The sequence below is a fragment of the Marmota flaviventris genome, chromosome 1, assembly GCF_047511675.1.
Source record: "Marmota flaviventris isolate mMarFla1 chromosome 1, mMarFla1.hap1, whole genome shotgun sequence".
NCBI classification, from domain to species: Eukaryota; Metazoa; Chordata; class Mammalia; order Rodentia; family Sciuridae; genus Marmota; species Marmota flaviventris.
In genome coordinates, this window is record NC_092498.1 from 105,076,665 (window position 1) to 105,098,402 (window position 21,738).

Consider the following 21,738-nt stretch of genomic DNA (forward strand, 5'->3'; position numbering starts at 1 on the left):
AAGGGAAGTACCTCACCCAGGTGACCCAAGTAGGATTTTCTAAGAAAGTTGATCACATAGACATTTCAAAGGGGAACTTGCATGGTAGAAAGTGGTTATGATATTTACATGTACATTTTTTAAAAGCCTAAATTTTAAAATAACTCTAGGCTGGGAACACAGATTGTCAGCCCTAAGGTCACTGGATGATGTCAGTGTTCTGGGCAGTGCTGACCAAGCCTCTGTGAGCTTCAGAGAAATAGTAGAAGCACTGGGTCTGCCCTGTTGGCTGCTATGAAGCAGCATGGATCCACTGGTTTACTTTTTCTTTTCTTTTTTTTGTAAGGCTTACAAATGCTGACATCTTATACTTCCCAATTGAGAACTGTGTCTCTGAGGAATTGAATTCCTTGATATTCCAACCACACAGGTAGTGAACATTATTAATCACTGTTAGAGAAGCCATCTCTCTAAGACGTTAACTGACTTACCCAATATTAGGTGGCTGGGAAGAAGCAGAATCTATCACTGGGTATTCAGACGTGGGATTCAGCATCTTTCAGAGCCATGCATGTTGCATGTGATTACCAAACTGGCTCAGCTGGGTAATGCTATATGTACAGGACCTAGACCAGAAACAAGTGCTTTATTTCCTCATGTTACCATTGGGGTTATCTTATTGTTATCATTCAGTGATTTTTTTTTTTTTTTAAGCCCTCTGACCTAGCTGGTCTCTCTCAGAATTTTTCAGACTAAAACTACTGCCTCGCCACAGGCATAAAAGCAATAGGTCAAAGCCTGTAGACTGAAACTCCCCAAACTTTGAGCCAAATACACCTTTTCTCTTATTATCTCAGTATTCTGTCACAGTGACAGAAAGCTAACACATTCACATGGGATAAAAAGAGGCCATTCTTCAATGTACTACCATTTTATTGGTCCATGCTCCAGCATTCTGAACTTGGTATAATTTCAATATGACATATAAGTTTAATTTTCTATTCATGAGAATAAATACGTGCAGAAGTTCAGGAAATTAAGCCTGAAGTTCAGGAAACTGAAAATGCCAGCTAAATATGTACAAATAATAAATATTCAAATAACAAATATTCAAATAATAAATATTTATTATTCAGTCCAATGAAAGTATTTTTTGTTACAATTGGTTATAAAATTGTTAGAAAATACATAATTATACAAAGATTGAAATCAGAATCACCCAGAAATAGCCAGGTTTGGATGTTGGTATATATGTATCTTCCCAGTCTTTTTCTAACACACCTAGTTCATACTAACATCTAATCCACTTTTTTTCTTTTTCAGTACTGGGGATTGAATCTAGGACCTCACACATGCTAGGCAAGCACTCAACCACTGAGCTATATCCCCAGGCCTAAACTGCTTTTTTAACTTGACTATCAAGTCATAAACATTTTGTAATCTTGGTATATTTTATCTGTAACATTATTTTCACAGTATGAAACATATCAAAGCATGGATCATAAAACCAATTACCCATTAATTTATATTTAAGACATTTTGTGGTTTTCATATAACAGTACTAGAATATCTTTGATTATAATCTTTATGTAAATTCTTATAGGAAGAAGTATTATCAAAAGAAATCACACTTTTTTTTAAGGCTTTTCATATATAATAAACACCAAACTGGACTCCAACAAGTGATATCAATTCACAATACCATCAGCAATGTCCAAGTGGGGTTAATTGATTTCTCTGTAATCTCAGGGTAATATCAGTTATAAAAAATGATTTTGTCTTAGTTCAACAACCGTATTTGGAAGCAGCTCTGAAAGTCCAAAAAATTTGAGCTTCCTTTCAGACTTTCCCTATCGGAATCCTTACAAAGTTCAGAATTAAAGAGTAATGTCAGCAAAATGGTGGAGTTCTCAGCTTCTTTTCATGCCCACAGAATTTCTACCACAACTATTCAGTGGCAAGATTACCACCTGAGTACTCCAGAACTCAGTGAAGCTGTGTTGCCCCTTGAATCACAGATATGAGAAAAACTGCAATCATATGTTAAGAGAAAGTTCTCTGTGAGGCTCCTCCCCATCAAGGCAATGGAGTGCCACCTGCAGCAAATTTCCCTGAATTGATGATTTATACTGTAGAAAAAGTAATCTGGAGATGGCATTTGTATTCCCCACCAATTACAAATGGTTAAGGATTATGTAATATAAAAAGTTATAAATTGTGACATTAAAAATTCAAAAGTGCCAGACTCAGTGGTGCACACCTGTAATCCCAGCTACTCAGGAGGCTGAGGCAAGAAGATCACAGGCTTAAGGCCAGGCTGGACTACCTAGTGAAACCCAAAATAAATTTTTAAAAAAAGGTTGGAGTTGTAGTTCAGCAGTAAAGCACTTACCTAACATATGTGAGGCCTTTAGTATTACACACACAATAACAACAACAACAACAACAATAATAATGTGAGGATAAGAAGACTTAGATTTTTTAAAAGATTTTTTTAGTGACCAAAGTTCAGTTTAAAATAACCTTTTATAATTATTTGCAGCAACATGAATGAATGAACCTGGAGAAGTTATGTGAAGTAAAATAAATCAGGCATGGAAAGACAAACATTGTATGATTTTGCTCATATGATTCATATGTGGAATTGTAGAAGTAGAGAGTAGAATAGTGGTCACCAGGGGTTGTGTGGCTGTGGCGAAGGTAGGTATGTGGAAATACTGATCGAAGTATATCTAATTACAGTTAGAAAGGAGGAGCTTTAAAAAGATGTCCAGAAAAGACAAATGTACAGAGGCAGAAAAGTAGACAACTGGGTTGCCTGCAAGGAAAAGTGGAGCAGGGGTTGGAAATGGGAATGACTGAGTGGTTTGGGATTTTCCTTATTGGGTAATGACAAAGTTCTAAAATTGTGGTGGTGGCTGCACAAGGCCTGTGAACGAACTAAACCCACCAGATTGAATACTTTAATGGATTAACTGTATGATCAGTGACTTTCAATAAAGTTTTTAAAATAAAAATGCATAGAATTGTATCTCTCTTCAAAAAGATGAATACTCTATCCATTTGGCAGCATATACCAAGAATATGAACATCATTAAGAAATTTCACTGAGACAGAATCAGAATTCCTGCTCCAGAACTAATGCTGATGCCACTTTTCAGGGTAAGAGCAGGGTACTTTGTGCTAGGGAAGCATTATCTAATAAACTATATCTGAGACCTGATGGGTAAGTAATTCCCTGCTGAACTAAGGAAAGGCTGCTGGAAGATGGCAAGGCCACTTGGATGTGAGCTTGAGTACCTGGATTAGAAATTCTTATGTCTCCCTGACTTACTCAGGATGGTCTCAAAACTCAGTTCAAGATGTGGCTATCAGTTGCACATAGTGATGCACCCTGTAATTCCAGCAACTCAGAAAGCTGAGGCAGGAGGATTAAACGTCTGAAGCCAGACTCAGTTAACTTAGGGATACCCCAGCAACTTAGCAAGATGCTATCTCAAAATAAAAAATAAAATCCACTGAGGATGTAACTCAGTGGTAAAGTGCCCCTAAGTTCAATGCCCAGTTCAACAACAACAAAAGATGGGGCTACCAAAGGTAAGTTGGGCTCTGAGCCCATGCAGGCAAGGCAAGAGGATGCCTTACTGGCTCTGACATTTAGGACAGTGCTCCTCAAACCTAAATTCTTACACATGCACAGCCAGTAAAAGTGTGTTTCCAAAATCCAGAAGTTACCTTTGGTCCTCTGAATGAACTAAATTGCTATTTCTTGTTTACATAATCTTATCTTGGCACACTGTTCAATAAAGCAACCCCATACACTTCCTAAGTTTGTGGTTTTCTACTAGTTCCCTCCCTCATCGTATAGGTCTGTGAGATGCAAAGAGTAGGAGACTTGATGAACAAAACAAAGCAAGTTGTGACAAAAATCAGAAAGACTGTAGCCTCCCCACTGCCAATGAGGACTTCTTTAGCCACATTCCAAGGACAGGAAATCCTGAACTATCCATAAAATCATACAGTTCAGATACACTGATAATAAATGTTATACAACTGGTAAGTCATAACACATTTTCACAAACATAATTTTTTATAAAATAATTTTCAGATATCATTCTATTTTGCATCATGATTTTTAGGTTTTATGACTATAGTGGGAATTGATTTTATTACAAGCCAAGAAGGGAAACAGCATTTCAAAACTAAAATGTCTGATTTTAAAACGTTAGCTTCACAAAATAGAACATCCTACTGAAACTAACATTACTAAAAACCAGAAAAGTCATTCACATACATTGGTTTTATCAAATAATAAAGCCAAAAGAGATTTTCATTTTTGTTGATGTTCCATTTCTTCATCTTATCCTAAACAAAATAGGTCTTGACTTTGTAATGAGACATTACAATACTCTATGTATTATGTCCACCTCCATAGGTCACATGAGATTTAATTAAAATAGGAAATATGATGGAATGTGCTTCAGGGAGAATGAGGAAGCACATCCATCACAACTGCATCAGCTTTGATACATAAACGGAAACAAGGTCTCATCATTTAACACAAAAGCTAACTTAGAAATTCCTTTTTTCTACTCTTAATGCAAATTCTTCTCAAAATGAAAGATCTGATGTACCACAGAGAAAAAAAAACACTATAAAGAATTATAAACCAAAGGACTGGGGATGTAGCTCAGTGTAGCATATGCAAGGCCCTTGGTTTAACTCCTGGCACTGCAAAAAACAACTTAAGAGCAAAATTGGCCCCAGGGAGACAGTGAGAGCAGCAGAAGGAAGGGACAAGCTTGCAGCTGAGAACCATGTTGTCTGGGCCAGCTTTCAGGGTGCAGAGAGGCAAGTGGGCTCGAGTTCTTTGCAAGTTGGACAGAGGGTCCTATGCTGCAGTTATTGAGCACTAAATAACCACAGGTGCTGTGGGGGATGGAAGGACCATCTTTTCTATCACTGGGCTCTTGGGGATGGGAGCAAGGAGAGAGAAACATGCTGAAATTTGAGAGTGGCCAACAGTGTGCTGAGCTAGAGGTTGTACTTGGGGGAAAACTCCAAGTTCCGTGGGCAACACTCTTATGAATTCTATGACACTGATTCCACGTGTGTGAGGATTTTCATAACTTCAATGAGAAACTGCTGTTTAAAGAGGAGAGGGCCAGGTGTAGCTCAGCAGTAGAGTGCTAGGGTCCATTCCCAGCACCACAAAATAAATAAAGACTGGATAAATTTTAGCTCTTCTTCTCAATGTCTTAAAAGCAAATAAAAAATAAAAAACAAAACAGACATAAATAATATAAAGTAATATGTTTATCCAACTATGTTGCACTGATTTCATTTTTAGTTAAAATATTATAGAGGAAGAATAAGCATGGTGTGGATATTTGTGGTGTTGTGAGGAGAGACAAGTGACTCAGAACACATTGCCCCACTGCCTCTCCCGTCAGGACAAAGGCCTCTGGGCTTTCAAATCTGGCAAGGTGATGCTAGGACAATGCTGGGATGAAATACTGTAGGGAGACGTCTTCATGAAGCAAATCAAAATGAACAATCCTATTATTCACAATATCTGGGGAGAGAAGAGCCACTATTTTAAAGACTCATCACAAAACACACATGCCCCCCATCAGAGCAGTTTTTCCACACTGAACACCTCCTATGGAAGGTCTCTATCTTCTCAGCAGGTCCCTGAAGAGGTCACAACACAGGCAACTGTCATTTCTCAGGGGAAAAAAATGAGAGAAGAACACAGCTTCCCAGGTCTTAGGTTCAAACCCAAAAGGCAGGCTTCCCAGTAAACCACACAGAGTCAATCACACCCTTCCATAGAAAAGCTGCTGCCCACCAGTGAATGACACAATGTAGAGAAGGCCCAAGTTCCCACGTTCCCCTTACACTGGGCAAACTGTGCTACATACTCCATCTGCCACCTTCCCTGAGTACCTGACGCCACCACCCCTCCCAGAGTCCCTCCTCTCTATTCTTAGTGCTTTCTCCGTGTCTCTCTTTGACAGAGTCACCTAGAATTTTCTATTTCTTCTCTACAGTGTAGTGAAGATCCAAATGTTCTAAGGTACTGTTCTGGGCCATTCTCCTCAGCTTTATCCACTAGTGTCTGAAGGGTCAGCCTTGGAGCTATTCCACAAAAGGAGGAGCTTCAATTTCTTTTAGATTGCTGCAAGGAGGCAGAAAACACCCTGAGAAGCCCTTGGCAAGAATGTCCTGCCTACATGTGGCCAGTAGATAAGGAGAGCCAGGGTAGGTGTGTGACCTCAGAGTCGGGATTAAGCCAGAATTGAGAGGTAATCAGTAATAACCAGCATCTGAGAAGGAGATTCTGGTGGTGAGCACAGGAAAGGTGGACAAAAAAAGGAAGCAAAACACTGTGAATGAAAATTCAGATCTAAGCACAGCATACAGGGGACTCTGAATGTGTAAAATCTGAGGAACCTGGTGAACAGAAGCCATCTGTGTGGTCCTCCTGACAGTGTCTCTGCAAGAATGACCTGCTGCGTGGTGGCCGCATGAGGCAGGCCACATGCCTACCCAGTGTGGCTGTAGGCTTTCCTCTAGATGCTTCTAAATCCAGGCAAATTTTAAGAACTTGACTATCCTAGAAAGCTTAAGTCCATATACTTGGGATCATTTTGCATTTATAAGATGGCATGCAATCTGTTGGACTAGAGTGACCTAAACTGCCTAAGATAAACAAAAAACAAAAAACAAAAAAAAACCCAAAACAAAAAACAGAGAAGCAAACTCACTGCATATGGCCTTTGTAGGATTCACCTGCTGTCCAGCAAGAAATTGGAGGAGCTTCTTGATATCTATGTGCACCTCAGCCATCTCTTCTGGGTTTCTGTTCTGAGAAGTATTTTCAGAGGCTAAAATGACACAAATGTTTTAAAGTATAACATCCTTGGAAGTAACAGAATCCAGAAATACACAAAACATGCTTACTTAAATAAATGTTTCACCTTGCAATTGATTTTAGTACCCTGGAGAAATATAACAACTTGTAAATATTGTCACTCATTGCATGAGTATTTATTTGGTCATAACTATTTAAAATACTGTAATAAGCCAAATACAGTGGTGCACGCCTGTAATCCCAGCAGCTCAGGAGGCTGATTCAGGAGGATTTCAAGTTCAGAGCCGACCTCAGCAATTTAGTGAGCTCCTAAGCAACTCAGTGAGACCCTATCTTCTCTAAATATAAAAAGGGCTGGGGATATGGCTCAGTACTTAAGTGCCTCTGGGTTCAATACCTGGAATCAATCAATCAATCAATCAATCAATAGTACTGTGATAATTTCCAGGGCATCTTCATTTACAAGAACTTGAAATATGGTTCAACCTCCCCTTTATGTGAAAGAAAATTATATTTGATATTCACTACTTATTTATTTTTGGTATTGTGTACTGAACCCAGGATCTCTTGCACGAGCCCTTTCCCACTGAGCCACTTCTCCATCTCCTTCTCTTTAGAAAATACATCTTATTTTATTTTGAGAAGGAGTCTTGCTAAGTTACCCAGGCTGACCTTGAACTTGTTGATCCTCCTGCCTCAGTCTTCTGAATACCTTGGATTATAGGTATGCACCACCACACTCAGCTCCTTACTATGCATTTAAAAGCTGAAATGTAGATAGCTAATACAAAACCTCTTATTCTAAAGTAGAATGCAATAAAAGAGTCTTTCAACTTCTGGGAAAGTACCAAAAGTAGTTCTGTTTTGTATTTATTAAAATAAACAAAATAGCCAGGTGTGGTGGTGCTCATCTGTAATCCCAGAGCCCCTAAGGCAGGAGGATCACAAGTTCAAAGCCAGTCTCAACAACTTAGCGAGATCTTTACCAACTTAGTGTGACTCTGTCTCAAAATAAAAAATAAAAAAGGGCTTGGAATGTGACTCAATGGTTAAGTTTAAGTCCCTGGCTTTAATCCCTTGTACTAAAAAATAAAAAATAAATAAAATAAATAATGCCAAAATAAGTCATTCCATGCAGTATTGTTCAACTTTAATCATACAGATTTTACTCTGCTAGAGTAGTATACACTCCACTACAAAGTAAAAATCCTTTGCAGTGTTATGCTAAAATTGCTTATCTATGTATAGATAAGCAAATGTAGTAATAAATTTTAATTTTAAAGGTGACTGGGAACTATTTCACCTGTTTCCAAATAAATATATATGTCAGGAAATAATTTGACATTGTTTGCAGATACTTTTTCTTTGGTCTTTTGCTTATCTGCTTGAGCCACATGTGCCAGCTCCTCTGGCCTCACTGCTCAGCATGCTGTTCAATCTCCTCCTTCACTGCTTGCTGAACCAACTCCACAGTCCTTCATTACCTGACTAAGTATATCTGTATCACATTTTATATCTGCTAATCTAATTTTATAAATATTGGAGTGACTAAAGAAGGAGAAAATAAGAAATGTACCTGCCTTTCTGATCATATTCCAGGACGGAAACTGAAATCTCTCAGAGCAGAATGGACTGACAAGCTAGAAAGGATCTTGGAGCTCATTTAGTATGATCTGAGTTCTAGAGAGGTGGAAGAATCCCCTGTGCAGTTCCCTCAGCTGCCTGGTGTCTCAGCCCCTTCCCCCAATGGCTAATGTCCCACTATAGGGTAGGGACAGATAGTCCAAGCATGAAATTGAATAAACTGAATTTCAACTTTTCTACATTGAGACCTCAAAGCACATGTTACCTGAAATAACTTATCAACAGAAAAATATAATCCACAAGAAAACTTACCTAATGGAGGATTTCCAAGATCTTTAAAATGAGTTGTAATACATACTAATTCAGTTTCTATCTTCAAGTTCAAATCTCCATTTAGGTTTGCTTCAATAATCTACAAATTGAATATTGTAAAATTGTCTTAAAAAGACAAGGAAGGCAAAAAAAAAAAAAAAAGAACCCTACAGATATTAGCTTCCACAAAGTCAGGTGACCAGGCAACCTGTTAAACCTCAGAACACCTCAGGCACTTAGATCATGGTGATGTCAAGGACAAGAGAGGAGATAAGTCCTCAGAGCCCAGAACTCAGATATTCCCCTAAGACACCAAAAGAAAGGTTCCCTTAGTGGAGAAATCAGTGAGAGACATGAAAGCAGGGGTAGTGGGAGGGGACTTGCTGGAAACAATGGCTACGGGGACCTGGCTCTGGATGCCTGGGCAGAGGGCTCCCTTACAGGATAAGGAAGCCCTATACTGAAAAGGAACAGAGAAAAGTAAAAACACAATTAACAGGAGGCACAATCTTGGAAGTAAAGTGAAGGAAGGTTATATAAAGGGGAGGAAAAGAGGGACAAGTCTCAGAAAGTCCTAGGGAGATGGTCCCAGTCTATATGCCTTAATATTTTAAAGAATAAAGAAGCTGTGAAAAGTTAGAAAACTGTCTTCATTCACACATCTACAATGAAACTTCTTAAAAGAACCAAAAACACAACAACAACTTTTTATTGTTTGGTGACAACAACAATAAAAGTTGGCCAGGATGTGGGGAAAAGGTACACTCATACATTGCTGGCGGGACTGCAAACTGGTGCAGCCAATATTGAAAGCAGTATGGAGATTCCTTGGACAACTGGGAATGGAACCACCATTTGACCCAGCTATTCCTCCCCTTGGTCTATACCCAAAGGACTTAAAAACAGCATACTACTTATAGCAGCACAATTCACAATAGCTGAACAGTAGAACCAACCTAGATGCCCTTCAGTAGATACATTTTTAAAATGTGGCATATATACACAATGGAATGTTACTCAGCAATAAGAGAGAATAAAATCATGGCATTTGCAGGTAAATGGATGGGGTTGGAGAGGATAATGCTAAGTGAAGTTAGTCAACACCAAAAAAACAAATGCCGAATGTTATCTCTGATATAAGGAGACTGATTCATAGTGGGGTAGTGGGAGGAGCATGGGAGGAATAGATGAACTCTAGATACGGCAGAGGGGTGGGAGGGGAAGGGAGGGGGCATAGGGTTGGCAATGATGGTGGAATGTGATGGACATCATTATCCAAAGTACACGTATGAAGACATGAATTGGTGTGAATATACTGTATATACAATTTCTATTACAATTGTATATTATAATTTCTATTACACATTTAGAGCACAATTTTTCATAAGGCAGAGATATGAAAATTGTGCTCTAAATGTGTAATAGAAATTGTAATACATTCCAATGTCATTTATTTTAAAAAATCAATAAAAAATTCAGACTGTGACTGAATTCTATATGTATTCGAAGAAAAAAGAGAAACAGAAATAATAATACCCAAATAGCATATGAAAAGACCTGAAAATACTCCACAAGCAAATGCAGAAAATGAACTTGAATAAACAAACAATAGAAGCAAGGAAAGAACAGCAGTAAATCAGAATTAGGGAAGATTAGAAATGAAAAGACCACACAGCAAATCCATTAAAGAAAAAAAAAAAAAAGAGCTGGCAGAGCTCAGGAAATGGTTAGAAATATAAGAAAATTTCCAAAAGTAAACTAAACTTGAAGAAAGAGAAGAACAAATAAGCACCAAAGACCACAGTAAGTAAAGCTGTAATAGAAAGGCAAAAATGTAAAAATTACCAAAGAGAAATAAAGGGCTAAAAAGAATCTGAAAGAAAACAGATATGGAAGTGAAGAAGATCCACGTCCAATGAGTCCCAGAAGAAGAAAATCAAAGGATTGGGTACAAAGGAATGCTAGCTAGCACAGTGGTGCCCTCCTGTAATCCCAGCAGCTCTGGAGGCCAAGGCAGGGGGATTGTGATTTCAAAGCCAGCCTCAGCAATTTAGTGAGGCGCTATATAATTCACCGAGACCCTGACTCTAAATAAAATATAAAAAGGGCTGGGATGTGGCTCAGTGGTTAAGCGCTCCTGGGTTCAATCCAAAAAAAAAAAAGAAAGAAGTGCTAACAGTCATAGTTCAAAACATTCCTGACGTGAAGGAAGGCTGGCTAACACACAGAAGGTATACTCCCCACACCTGGTGAAGTGGACCAGGTGTCAAGACAATGGGATTCAAAGAAAATAAAAGCAACACACACACCAAAAACAAAACAAACTCTGGGGTATTTATGTCCCCTTACCTCAAATTAATAATCCAACTTATTAAAAAATGAAACAAAATCAGAATGACATTAGTCTCTCTGACAGCAGCATTATATAACAAAGACAATAAAGTACAGTGAGCCAACAAGTGACAAATGAACATCATGAACAAAATGACGTCATGAACATAGGCCAGCTAATGAAATTCTTCGGCCTTCAAGTCCTTCCAGAATGAGATGCTAGAGAATAAGCATCAGATAACAAAAAATTATTGCAGTTACAACACAAAGACAGATATGGCTGCTTTTATCTGTACAGCCAAAATTAATAATAAGGGAAGATAATAAGGTACAATAATTGTACTCTATGACAATGTGGACCTAAACACAATTATTAAAAAGCAGGAGCAGGGAGAATGGGAAGGTAACATAGAAATTAGTGCCTTATTTCTATAAATGGACCAAACTATCTGGCATAATTACAAATTTAGTATGACCATAGAGACATTCAGAGTTTAATGAGAATAATTTATCCTGAAAATACTTTAGATGTTGGCAAATGAGATTTCCAGATTCAAAAAGGTAAGGGGCTGCTGTCATGTAATGAGAACTGAGCAAGACACAATGTTGCTGGTGGCTAGTCTCTGCACCCATAGCACAGCTTGGGGAGAGGACTAAGACTTTTGTCCCTCCCTTCTCCTCTATCACAGACCTCTCTGCAACTCCTGTTCTTTCTGCTCTTTTCCCCCTGCTTTGGTACCAGGGATTGAACCCACGGGTACTTAACCATGGAGCTACATCCCCAGCCCTTTTTATATTTTATTTTTAGACAGAATCCCACCAAGTTGCTCAGGACCTCGTTAGGTTGCTAAGGCTGGCTTTGAATTTGCGATTCTCCTATCTAGCCTCCTGAGCCTCTGGGATTATAGGCACACCCAGCTCACTCCTGCTCTTCCCATCTGGGACTGGCCACAAAGGTCACAGGGGGTTCCTTTCCTTTCAAGTTCTTCCCTTCACTCCACCAATCCACCAACTTACTGGTTATTGTAAATGAAGTGAAATACAAGCACAATGTGCGTTGAGTCTTGCTAACCTGCTCATGGGACACTGTCTTTCATTTCTTTTTTTGGTACTAGGGATTGAACCCAGGGATGCTACATCCTGAGCCCCTTTTGAGATAGGGTTCTCACTAAGTTGCTAAGGGCCTTGCTAAATTGCTGAGGCTGGCCTCAAATTCCTGCCTCAGTCTCCCGAGGCAGGTATGCACTACCATGACCACAGGGACACAGTATTTCTATTTTGGATGTTGGCATCTGCCTATTGTTAAAGCCTGTATAGAGTTTGCTGTCAGCACTCTGCCAACCAGTAGTGAAGTGTGCCAGCTAAACTAGAGTTTAGTGAGTACAGGTTAGTACAGGCCTTTGATTTAGTAGGCCCCACACATCTTTGAAAGTGCTATTGGGAGAGGGGCAGAGAGACCTTTATGGAGCGGAAGAGTACCCTTCTGCACAACTCTGCTAGAGCACCCATTTTAGGGAATATCACTTAGTGTTTCTCATTCTCATGCCTTAAAACTGCCAAACTCTAAATCATTCAGATTCCAGAAACAAAAGTTTTTATGAACTTGAGTGAACTCTTATTTCTGAGCTTTTGACATCAGAATAAGTCCCCCTTAAACTCACTTTTTGTATAATCTTGTAAATTTACTTTTGAATAAAAAACATTCATCGTAAGTCTTTCATTAGCACAGAAATATACTGGTATATTTATTAACCTACTGTCCTCTAATCTGGAACAATATTTTATTAAAATAAAATAAATAAAACCATCCTTGTGAATGTTCTGGATCACTCAGTGGGGCTCTTTAGAGCTAGCACATGACATATACCTATTTGTTTCAAACAACCACATAACGGAGATCTGTAAATTCCCATTGCTTTTGAAGGAGAGTGGTTTTAGAAACAAATTCTTGGTCAAAAAAGCAACTTGCATTGGTTCTAAATTACATTCAGGCTCTTATGCTTTTTTCCAATTCCTAAAATATGTGTAATGGAACATTAGATTCAAATTTGTTTCTGATCCCACCCAGTCTGGCACATGGTAGCATTCAATTAACACTCTGAAGGAATTAACAGCCAATTCTCTGAACATCAATCACTGATTTTTATGATTCAGTTATCTGAACTACTATGTGCATCAACATAATCAATTTCTTAATTATGAGGACAGGATCTTACTTCTTTCAATGAATTCCTTAATAATTGTTACCTTCCATTCATTGAACGCCAATGAACTATACTGGGAACCTACCACAAATTATTATCTCTCAATATATAATAAGTGACAAAACCCATGATAGCTCTACTATTGTCCCATTTAGGGTAATAATACTCTACACTAAGGTTCACAATGCCACCCCTCCTCCACCACATATCACTTTACTTCCCACCCTTAAGTCATGTTCTCTTATTTTAATCATTAAGCTGATCTTGTGAAGGCCCTTTCTCTCAAATGACCTATAGCATGGCACGCATCACTAAACATTGCTGCTGGGAGTGATTCAAAGACAGGCAGCAACAGCACCGTGAGCTGCTCAGAAGTGCAGAGCCTTGGCCCAGCCCATTCCTCCCAAATTCAAACCAGATTCTAACCAGATCTCAGGGATTCTTGTGCACAGGTGGCTTAGAAGCAATGTGTCAGAAGATGGCATGGACTCCTGGTGGTATTTGCTCCATTTTCTATGTGACTCACATATACAACCCAATCCTATCAGCCTTCTTGCCTTAAATGAAGGAAGGTAGGGATCAAGCATCTCTTAGGGGAGGGTAGAGTCTCATTCATTTTCCTTAATTCTACTACCTATTATTTTCAGACACAGACTTCTGGTTATCCAGGTTAATCTCATTAAATACTCAGCTAATCTAACTTGGTAAGCTTCCATTTAGCAATTTCATATTATAATAGTCACTCCATAAAACTTGTAGACATTTTTAAACACTCCTAAAAAGGAAAACTAACATTTCTGGTTTTACTTTGCCACTTTCAACCTCTCTATTTTGCTGACTCATTTCCATGGAACAGAAAGAACAAATATGCCCTTCCGATAATTGCCACATCTTCTCCCCTGGGTCTCTCTGAAACTCTCTGGAAATCCCAGGAGATCCTAGAGGAAGCCAGCCTGACAACTGGATCAGCATCATGGTGGACACCACAGTAAGCACAATGCATTGCTTCATGGGAAACAGATTTTAGCCTCAAATGGGTTCTGTGAAGATTAAATTACATGAGAAAGCTTTCAGCTGGATAAGCCTAATGTCAGCACTGTTTTTAAGTGAGCAGAACTCAAAGAGATAAAACGGCCCATGAACATTTTCTAGGCTTCAAAAAAAAAAACTTTCCTTTTTTTAAAATTCCAAGCTAAATTTCACACCAGATCCATGCAGCAATACTAATTACTGCACACCAAGTGACAATCTTACCCTGGGTCCTGGAACACAGAATAAGACAGGTTCTCTCCTTTCCAGAAGATGGCAGTTGAAGTTCTGATACTGGCAGGTTTATGGTGTACACTGAAGAAAGGAGTTCAGTGGAGGAGGGGCTTTCTGCCAGACTGTGGGAAAGGGTCTGGGGTGAACAGTGAGAATGTTTAAGCGCTTCCCAGGAGATGACAGACATAAGAAACTGAGTGTGAAATGGCCAAGAAACAAAACCCAAAAAGAAGAGAGGAATTGTTAGATGTGGTAGAGCCCAGTGTGGACCTATAGCCCACAGAACCCACAGAACCCAGTGTAGCCTGGTCCCATAGAGATATGGCCCAGCCACATCTCCATGTGACTGGGAAGATCAGAGGTTTAAGTTTATAAAGTGAAATGTGGCTTTTAAAGATGGAAGGATATAAATGTGTTTTTTTTTCCTTTATTGGGGGTGGGGATGTGAAAGTAAAATTCAGGATAAGCCCTGCTGTGTAGGAGGACAATCCACACAATTCTTCACCACTGCCGCATATTGTAGTATTTTGAACATGGCAGAAGGAGACCTTCACAGAATAAATAGAAAAATACAAGCATCCATTGGTTTGGTGTGAGATCTTTTGGAATTAAAAAACTGCTGAGGTGTGAGGGATCTTTATGGTTTAGTGAAAGACATTTGGCAAGCAGATAGAACATTTTACACTGTCAACTGAATCCATGATTCATTTTAAAAAACATATACACATTAGCAGATAAAATATGGAAGTTCCTGTCTAAAATAAAGAAAAAGAAGCAGAACTGTTAAACATATTCATAATAAACTATACCCATAGACATGAGGGATTAAGAATAAATAGAAAGCCTTCCCCAGTGAATGATAGTTGAAACGCACTAGAAGAGGTTTCTAAAGGCAACTGTAAAACTGCTTGTTCTTAGCACCAGGCGAGGCCTCACAAGGATTTTAGTGAGATGCCTCAGATGTCTCACAGTGGCACAGGAGCACCATACCCAAGTCCATGGTAGGCTGTCCTCCCAAAAGGAGGCTAACATTATAGAAAAAAAAAAAAAAAGTTATTACTTACAAGATGATTGCTGATATTTTTCATTTTTTCTACAACACTCCTCATAGTCTTCAAGACTGGCAAATAAATACTCACCTACAAAACCAATAAGAGCAATCACAAGTATAAAAAAATTAATACATTCTAGTTACGAAAAGTTGCTCAATAACTAATTTGGGATTGCACACATGCTTAAGAACTCTGAATTCCTGGTTTTTAATTTTCTGAATAGAGTTCTTTTTTAAATACCAAAAGGAAAACAACTGTATAATTTCATTAACTCACAGGCATTTGAGTAAAATTAAAGAAATGAATGCCTGCCTCTGGTTACCTCAGCGACTACATCCCTATGGGCATTCCTTTGGTTTGAGGACCAGAGTGCTACAACTGAGATGCCTATATATGAGCCCAAGGGAATAAAATTCAAGCACTGGGCAGAAGACTTGCCCTGAGGGATGTACAAAGCCAGGTCTCAGGGGCCTTTTGTGCACTCTGCACAAAAATACAGTGCAGCAGCCACTGCTTCTCACCTGGGGCTGTCATTAGCAGTGCTTTACAACAGGTTGGCTTTTTCCTAGTTTGTGTTGTTGTTTCCTAGTGAAAAAACAAGTACATGTTCTATCCAGTATAATTATAATTTCCAGTATATATTTGTAATTGTGAGCAAAAAGCAAAGGACTCTTTGGCTTCATCATTATTTTCAGTAGCTCCAGGGTTCCTATCAAGTTCCAGGTCATGCAAATGTCTCTCCTTGTGGCTTTTTAACACATATTTGGCCCTCAAGTCCTGTGAAACTCAACTTGGTGCCTAAGGCCAAGAGTTCTAATAAATATAAATTATCTGAGCAAGATATTCTACTTCTTATATGTAGAGAGGATGGTATTTCTACTATATGCAACAGTGATTTAAGATGGCTTAAATAAATCAAAGAAAACATTTTAATTTTTTTTCCTTTAAAAATAAATAATACCACTTTCATTTCAGGTACTACACAACCTTCAAATAAAATATACTGCAAGACAATTAAAATTAATTCACTCACACTCACACACACACACACACACACACACACACACCCTTTAATATGCAATGAGCAACAAGACTGCAGGCCTCACTCACATCAGAATCTGGGACTGAGGGTTCTTGTAAGTCCTTCCACAATCTTCTAGGAATAATCGTTATGGGGATGTCATGGGTCACAATGCGACTACTGCTTGACACAGATAACTGCCAAGAAAAGAATTCAAAATATATTTTATGTTGTCAATATTAAAAACAAAATCAAAAGCAAAGGATTAAGCATAAAAAAACTGAAAATATCAAATCTAAGTGGAATGTTCTCAATTCATTCACTTAAAATCCATTCAACCTATACTGTCATTATCAGTTCTGCTCTGGGTTCTAGGAGTAGCTGGCAAATGTGGTGAACAAACAACAGGTTCCCTGATGCTCCAGTGGAATGAATGGATCAATAAGAAAAAAATATATATATATATATATATCATAAGAGATACTCATTAAAGCCTTCAAGAAAACAGAGCAATGACCAGGCTAAGCATGAAGGAGGTTCCTATACTGGGGGGCCCACGTAGGACTCTCTTCAGAGGTGATGTTTCAGATGACACAAAAACTAGAGGAAGATGACTATGGGAAGATGGGGATGAGGAGACATGGTTTCATGCACAGAACAAAATACCTAGTTCTGAGACAGAAACAAGCAAGCTTACTATGTTGAAGCAACCCAGAGACCATTCTTTGAGCACAGGATGTTCAGAGTGCTGCAGTTTCTACACTGCTAAAAGAATAAACTATGTTTATTTCTAGGGGCTTTTGTGAGACTCAGATAAAAGTATCTTGCATTTTGAAATAGAAAAACTATTGTATTTTATTACCCCACTTTCCCTTAAGAAGTGGAAGAAAACTCCATACTTAATATTGTGACATGGAATATGCTGATGAGCTCTAAGATCTGCCTAACTGCAAAGAGCTAATAACAGTTAATAAAAAAAAAAAAAAATATCCTCTTCCATAGAACATTTGAAACTGTAAATAATACTCATATAGATTACCAAGCACAAACAAAACAAGGAGAGAACTGTAAGGACAAGGGAGACTGTGGAGGAGGTAGCACTGATGCTGAGTGCTAAAGAAAGAGAAGGTTTAAGAGAGGAGAAAGACTCCAAGTAGAAGGGCCAATGTCACCATTCTGTGAGTTGGGAATGAACGGGACACATCCAGAGAACCAGAGGGTGGTAATTTGGAATATAGTTCCAAGATAACTTGGGCTATATGTCAAAAGCTTTTGAACATCAAAGAAACCAAACTTCATCATGTGTGTGTTCTGATAACTATACACTAAACTCATCTGGCAGTATGTGAGACAGTATGTTTACTGAAGAATGACTGTTATTGAAAGGTACTACAACAAAGGTGGTGATGGGGGAGGAGAGTATACCAAAGGTGAAAATGAATAAAAATCATGATTTCTAGAGTAGCTAATGATACCACTAAAAGAAACAAGAGATGTGGAAGTTTCACTGTTTGGAAAAGGCAGCATCCTAGTTGAATACTGTGTGATCAGAGCATTAACATAACAAAGAAGAAGAACTGATTGTAAGTGAGAGAAAAAATTAGGTATGCAACAGATCTTTATAAAACAAACCAATTATCTTTCAACCATACTATTTAAAAGCCTGGGCTTTTAACTATTTGTATCCTTTAGGGGCCAAGACCTTTGTGGAAAGCTTGTGAAACCCTGTTCTTCCTACTCACCAGCTCTACAGAGATTGTGAGGCAGGGAAAGTGTTTATTAGTCAGCTTGATTTTCAAGGATCTGGCATTCTGGGTAGTTTTCAAAGCTCGAGATAAGTTTTCCGATGTTAGCTCTAAATAAATCTCATTGTTTTCTGCCGAAACACCCTCCATTTGAAATTCGCTGAAAAAGTTCTCCTAAGGAAAGAAAACGGGTATTTGTGGGTTTTCCAATAGCATTAGGTGAAGTCTGGGGCCTTTTGGGAACTTCTGCTTACCTGCTCCAGCTCACACCACATGCTCACTCCTCCACTGGCCAGTTTATCAGAAAGGATGAAGTTCAGCTTATTGGGGCTGATTCGGAGGGTGCAGGTTTTCGCAAGCTTGGCTATCATGTTACTGACTCCTGTGACAGGGAGTAAAGTAAGGTGTAACTAAGACACACATCCTGTTTCCTAGAAGTCACCTTGCCTTGCAGAACTTCTAGTTCATCGAAGTGCAACTTGCAGGCGGAAAAACAGTGTAGGGATCACGACGGAAAATATTTTAGTACCACGCATGTCATGCCAGTCTTACAATAACCCGGCTAGGCTTGTGGCACACACCGTTCGTGTTCAACACGGAAACTGAGGTTCGGAGGCTAATTAGCACGTAAGGGCCATTCATACATTCAACACAAACTTATGGACCGCCTGGTGCTGCAGCACACAGTTCAAAGCAATGTTGGCCACAGTCCGGTGGAAGGAGGAATGGGGCCTAACGCAAAGGGATGTCTATGCCAGACGTCGATGGGAGCAGTAGTACAAAAGAAGGACCATGTGATCAGAATCAAGTTTCAGAAATAGGTCCTTCAACTGTTCTTCTTCCCACAGTACCCGCCTGCGATCCACGGCCAACTTCCAGCACTCAGAGCCCCACCCCCAACCTCCCGCAAGGCTGCTGCGCGCTAAGTCGGCCTATTTCCGGTCCTCCCAGACTCCCCGCAGCCCTCCCAGCTCACGCGTGAACTGATTCAGGCAGGCAGCGTCCACGATTTTGGCACGAAACTTCATTGCCGCACCAAGCCCTGGCGGGGCGTCTGACGGGCGGCGGATACGTGTCCCTCCCAGAGCCTTCCTTCTCGGAAACGCGGCGGCGTTCACAGAGGTTCCGCGGAGAGCCTTTCCGCGATTTTTGCTGAGTCATGCTCTGGGCGAAGCAGGGTTCCTAGTCCCCTGACCTCCATCCCCATACCCACTCCACCTACAAAAAAAGGTCTGCCTTTTGTCTTTTTTGCGGTGCTGAACTGCATAGAGTATTCTATGCTCCTATTTGCAAAGGATTAAAAAAAAAAAAAAATCTTGGGTCGGGGATGTACCACTTGCCAAGCCTGTAGGAGGCCTGGCAGGTTTCATCCCCAGCATAAAAAGAAAAGAAATTCTTTACATAGATAATCAATAAAGTTTGTATCCACATAAATTGGATGCAATTTTTCCGTTACGCCTTTAAAATTCCTCTTAAAAAAAAAATTCTAACCCTTAAAAGAACTTTTTTTTTTAAATTTGGTGAAGTTCCTATTGAGAAAAAGATGCAGAATTATCATTTAACATCATTGTTCTTTAACCATCCTGTCTTTAACAACTATTCAGTATTATGTTTAAAATTATAAATATTTAAAACAGTTTTCAAAACCTTAAGATACCATTCTGCAGAGATAGCAGTACTATCAGGTTGGAAAGAATTTAAAGCTGCCTTAAAAAGTTGTATCTAAAATATACTTTATTTAATTCTTAAAGTTTGCTTTTATTCAAGTATTTTAACACAAAACTTGAGCTAGATGTCAAAGTTTTTTCAAAATGTGAATTCTTAGAAGCATTTCCCCACACCTGGGGATAGGAAACTCCTGAGTCACTAAATGTCCTAAATTTCTAATTGTAAAGGACTTCAAGCACTCAACAACATGTGCTTTTAAAAGTTAACTTGCAAATTAATTTGAAATAAAAACTATCACTTATGAAATAATGTGATTGCTAAGTAGAGCACAGATATGATTAAGTCAGGTTTGTAAGTAATGTTTCATTGCATCTGAACTTTATGTAAAATGGCTTATTATTATGCCATAAAAAATGATAAGACATTTTTTAAACTTCCTAAAAGGTATCTAATTATGCATTCTTTCTTGCCAAAACCCAAATAATATAGGATATTTTACTCAATGAGTTTAAAATTGGGCTATAATATTTTCCCCCCCTTAGGAAAAAAAAGGGCATCTTCTGTGTGCTCTTGCAGTTTTCTTAACTAAATAAGTTTAGCAAATTAATTCAACGTGGACACTGCTTTCCTATTTTCTTTCCAAATGATTTTGAGTCCAGAAATGAGTCACCAGAGAGCTCTCTAACTCCATGTGCCTGTTTTTTAAAACAATAATATGTTCATGTTGCTTTTGGTCTAGCTAGGAACTAGCTTTCTGATTTAAAAAAAAAGAAAAAAAATTCTAACCTCAGGGTTTAGCAATTCATCATGCATGAATCTGGAGAACAGTGTTGATGTTGTTAGTTATATTATTTTATCTTATTCTTGTCTTAGGAACTGAAATATAGTATTTTATGCTCCTATTTGCAAAGGACTTAAAAAAAATATCTTGGGTCAGGGATGTACCACTTGCCTAGCCTGTGGGTGGATGTAAAGTGTCCAGATGTATGATTGGAAGTAAGGAAAGTTACTTCTTTAGAGCTGCAGAGAAAGTAAACTCCAACTGGATAAGCAGTGTGTTTTTACAGCTGTGAGCCAAAGCTGTGTTTGGCTGCTGTCCTTCAGATGCTTGCTCATCTTCACTAGTCCCTGAGGAAGGAGTGACTATTTGCAGCCCTGTTGTTAGTAGTTATTGAAGGAAAAATTACCCCCCTGCCCCCGGGGAAAGAAACTGGCATTACTCAGAGGTTCTACATCAAACCTAAAAGAAATATTTTTTTTTTTTTAACATGAGAAAATTGTAAAGGGAGGGAACTCCAGAGATGGCCCTAATGATCATTTTATAAAAGCTGCCCTCACTTAAGGGATGCAGTTTTGCTTAAGCAACTCTTCACAGACTCAGCTCATCTTTGACACGTCAAAGAAAAAATACTTCTGAAATTCAGTCTATTTTTAAATTTATGTCTGTGGAGCACATAAGAAGTACCAGCCATAGTGGGGAAGGAGGAGCATCTGAGGAGGAGGACTAACCCGTATGCAGAAGGAGAAAGCCCAGCATTTGTTGAAGTATGTTTCATTAAAAAACATTTTAAAAATATGTCCATCATGGGCTGAGGCTATAGTTCAGTGATAGAGTGCTTGCCTAGCATGTATGAGGCGCTGGGTTCAAGCCTCAGCACCACATAAAAATAAATAAGGTATAAAAATAACTTAAAGAATGGAT

At 38.8% G+C, this 21,738-nt stretch overlaps 2 protein-coding genes across 5 annotated transcripts in view; both read right to left on the minus strand.

The window, feature by feature from the left end:
* Positions 1-557, minus strand: part of Pkd1l1 (polycystin 1 like 1, transient receptor potential channel interacting) — a 145,503-nt gene extending 144,946 nt beyond the window's left edge. The window contains exon 1 of the mRNA XM_071608980.1: positions 471-557. The gene's annotated coding sequence lies outside the window, so the exon portion shown is untranslated. The remainder of the gene's footprint in view (positions 1-470) is intronic.
* On the minus strand, positions 478-19,458 carry Hus1 (HUS1 checkpoint clamp component). Of its 4 annotated transcripts, none has more exons than XM_071614615.1 (8): positions 19,345-19,458; positions 18,623-18,750; positions 18,366-18,542; positions 16,713-16,820; positions 15,615-15,689; positions 8,753-8,852; positions 6,750-6,869; positions 478-605 (listed from the first exon to the last, which is right to left on the minus strand). In XM_071614615.1, the coding sequence occupies exons 1-8, from the start codon at positions 19,394-19,396 to the stop codon at positions 577-579; spliced, it is 789 nt and encodes a 262-aa protein (XP_071470716.1). In that variant the 5' UTR covers positions 19,397-19,458; the 3' UTR covers positions 478-576. The 4 variants fall into 4 exon arrangements, with proteins under 4 accessions (XP_071470716.1, XP_071470722.1, XP_027794199.1 ...); XM_071614621.1 differs by lacking the exon at positions 478-605 and adding an exon at positions 1,089-5,554 and having other exon boundaries at positions 6,775-6,869; XM_027938398.2 differs by lacking the exon at positions 478-605 and adding an exon at positions 1,089-5,554.
* Between the last annotated feature and the right edge of the window lie 2,280 nt (positions 19,459-21,738).

Coding starts and splice junctions, on each gene's coding strand:
- Hus1 (XM_071614602.1), bottom strand. CDS start 19,396: ATGAAGTTTCGTGCCAAAATCGTGGACGCTGCCTGCCTGAATCAGTTC. Junction 16,821..18,365: donor TCACAATCTCTGTAGAGCTG/GTGAGTAGGAAG, acceptor TTTTCTTGGCAG/TTATCTGTGTCAAGCAGTAG. Junction 15,099..15,614: donor AAAATATCAGCAATCATCTT/GTAAGTAATAAC, acceptor TATTCTGTGAAG/GTCTCCTTCTGCCATGTTCA.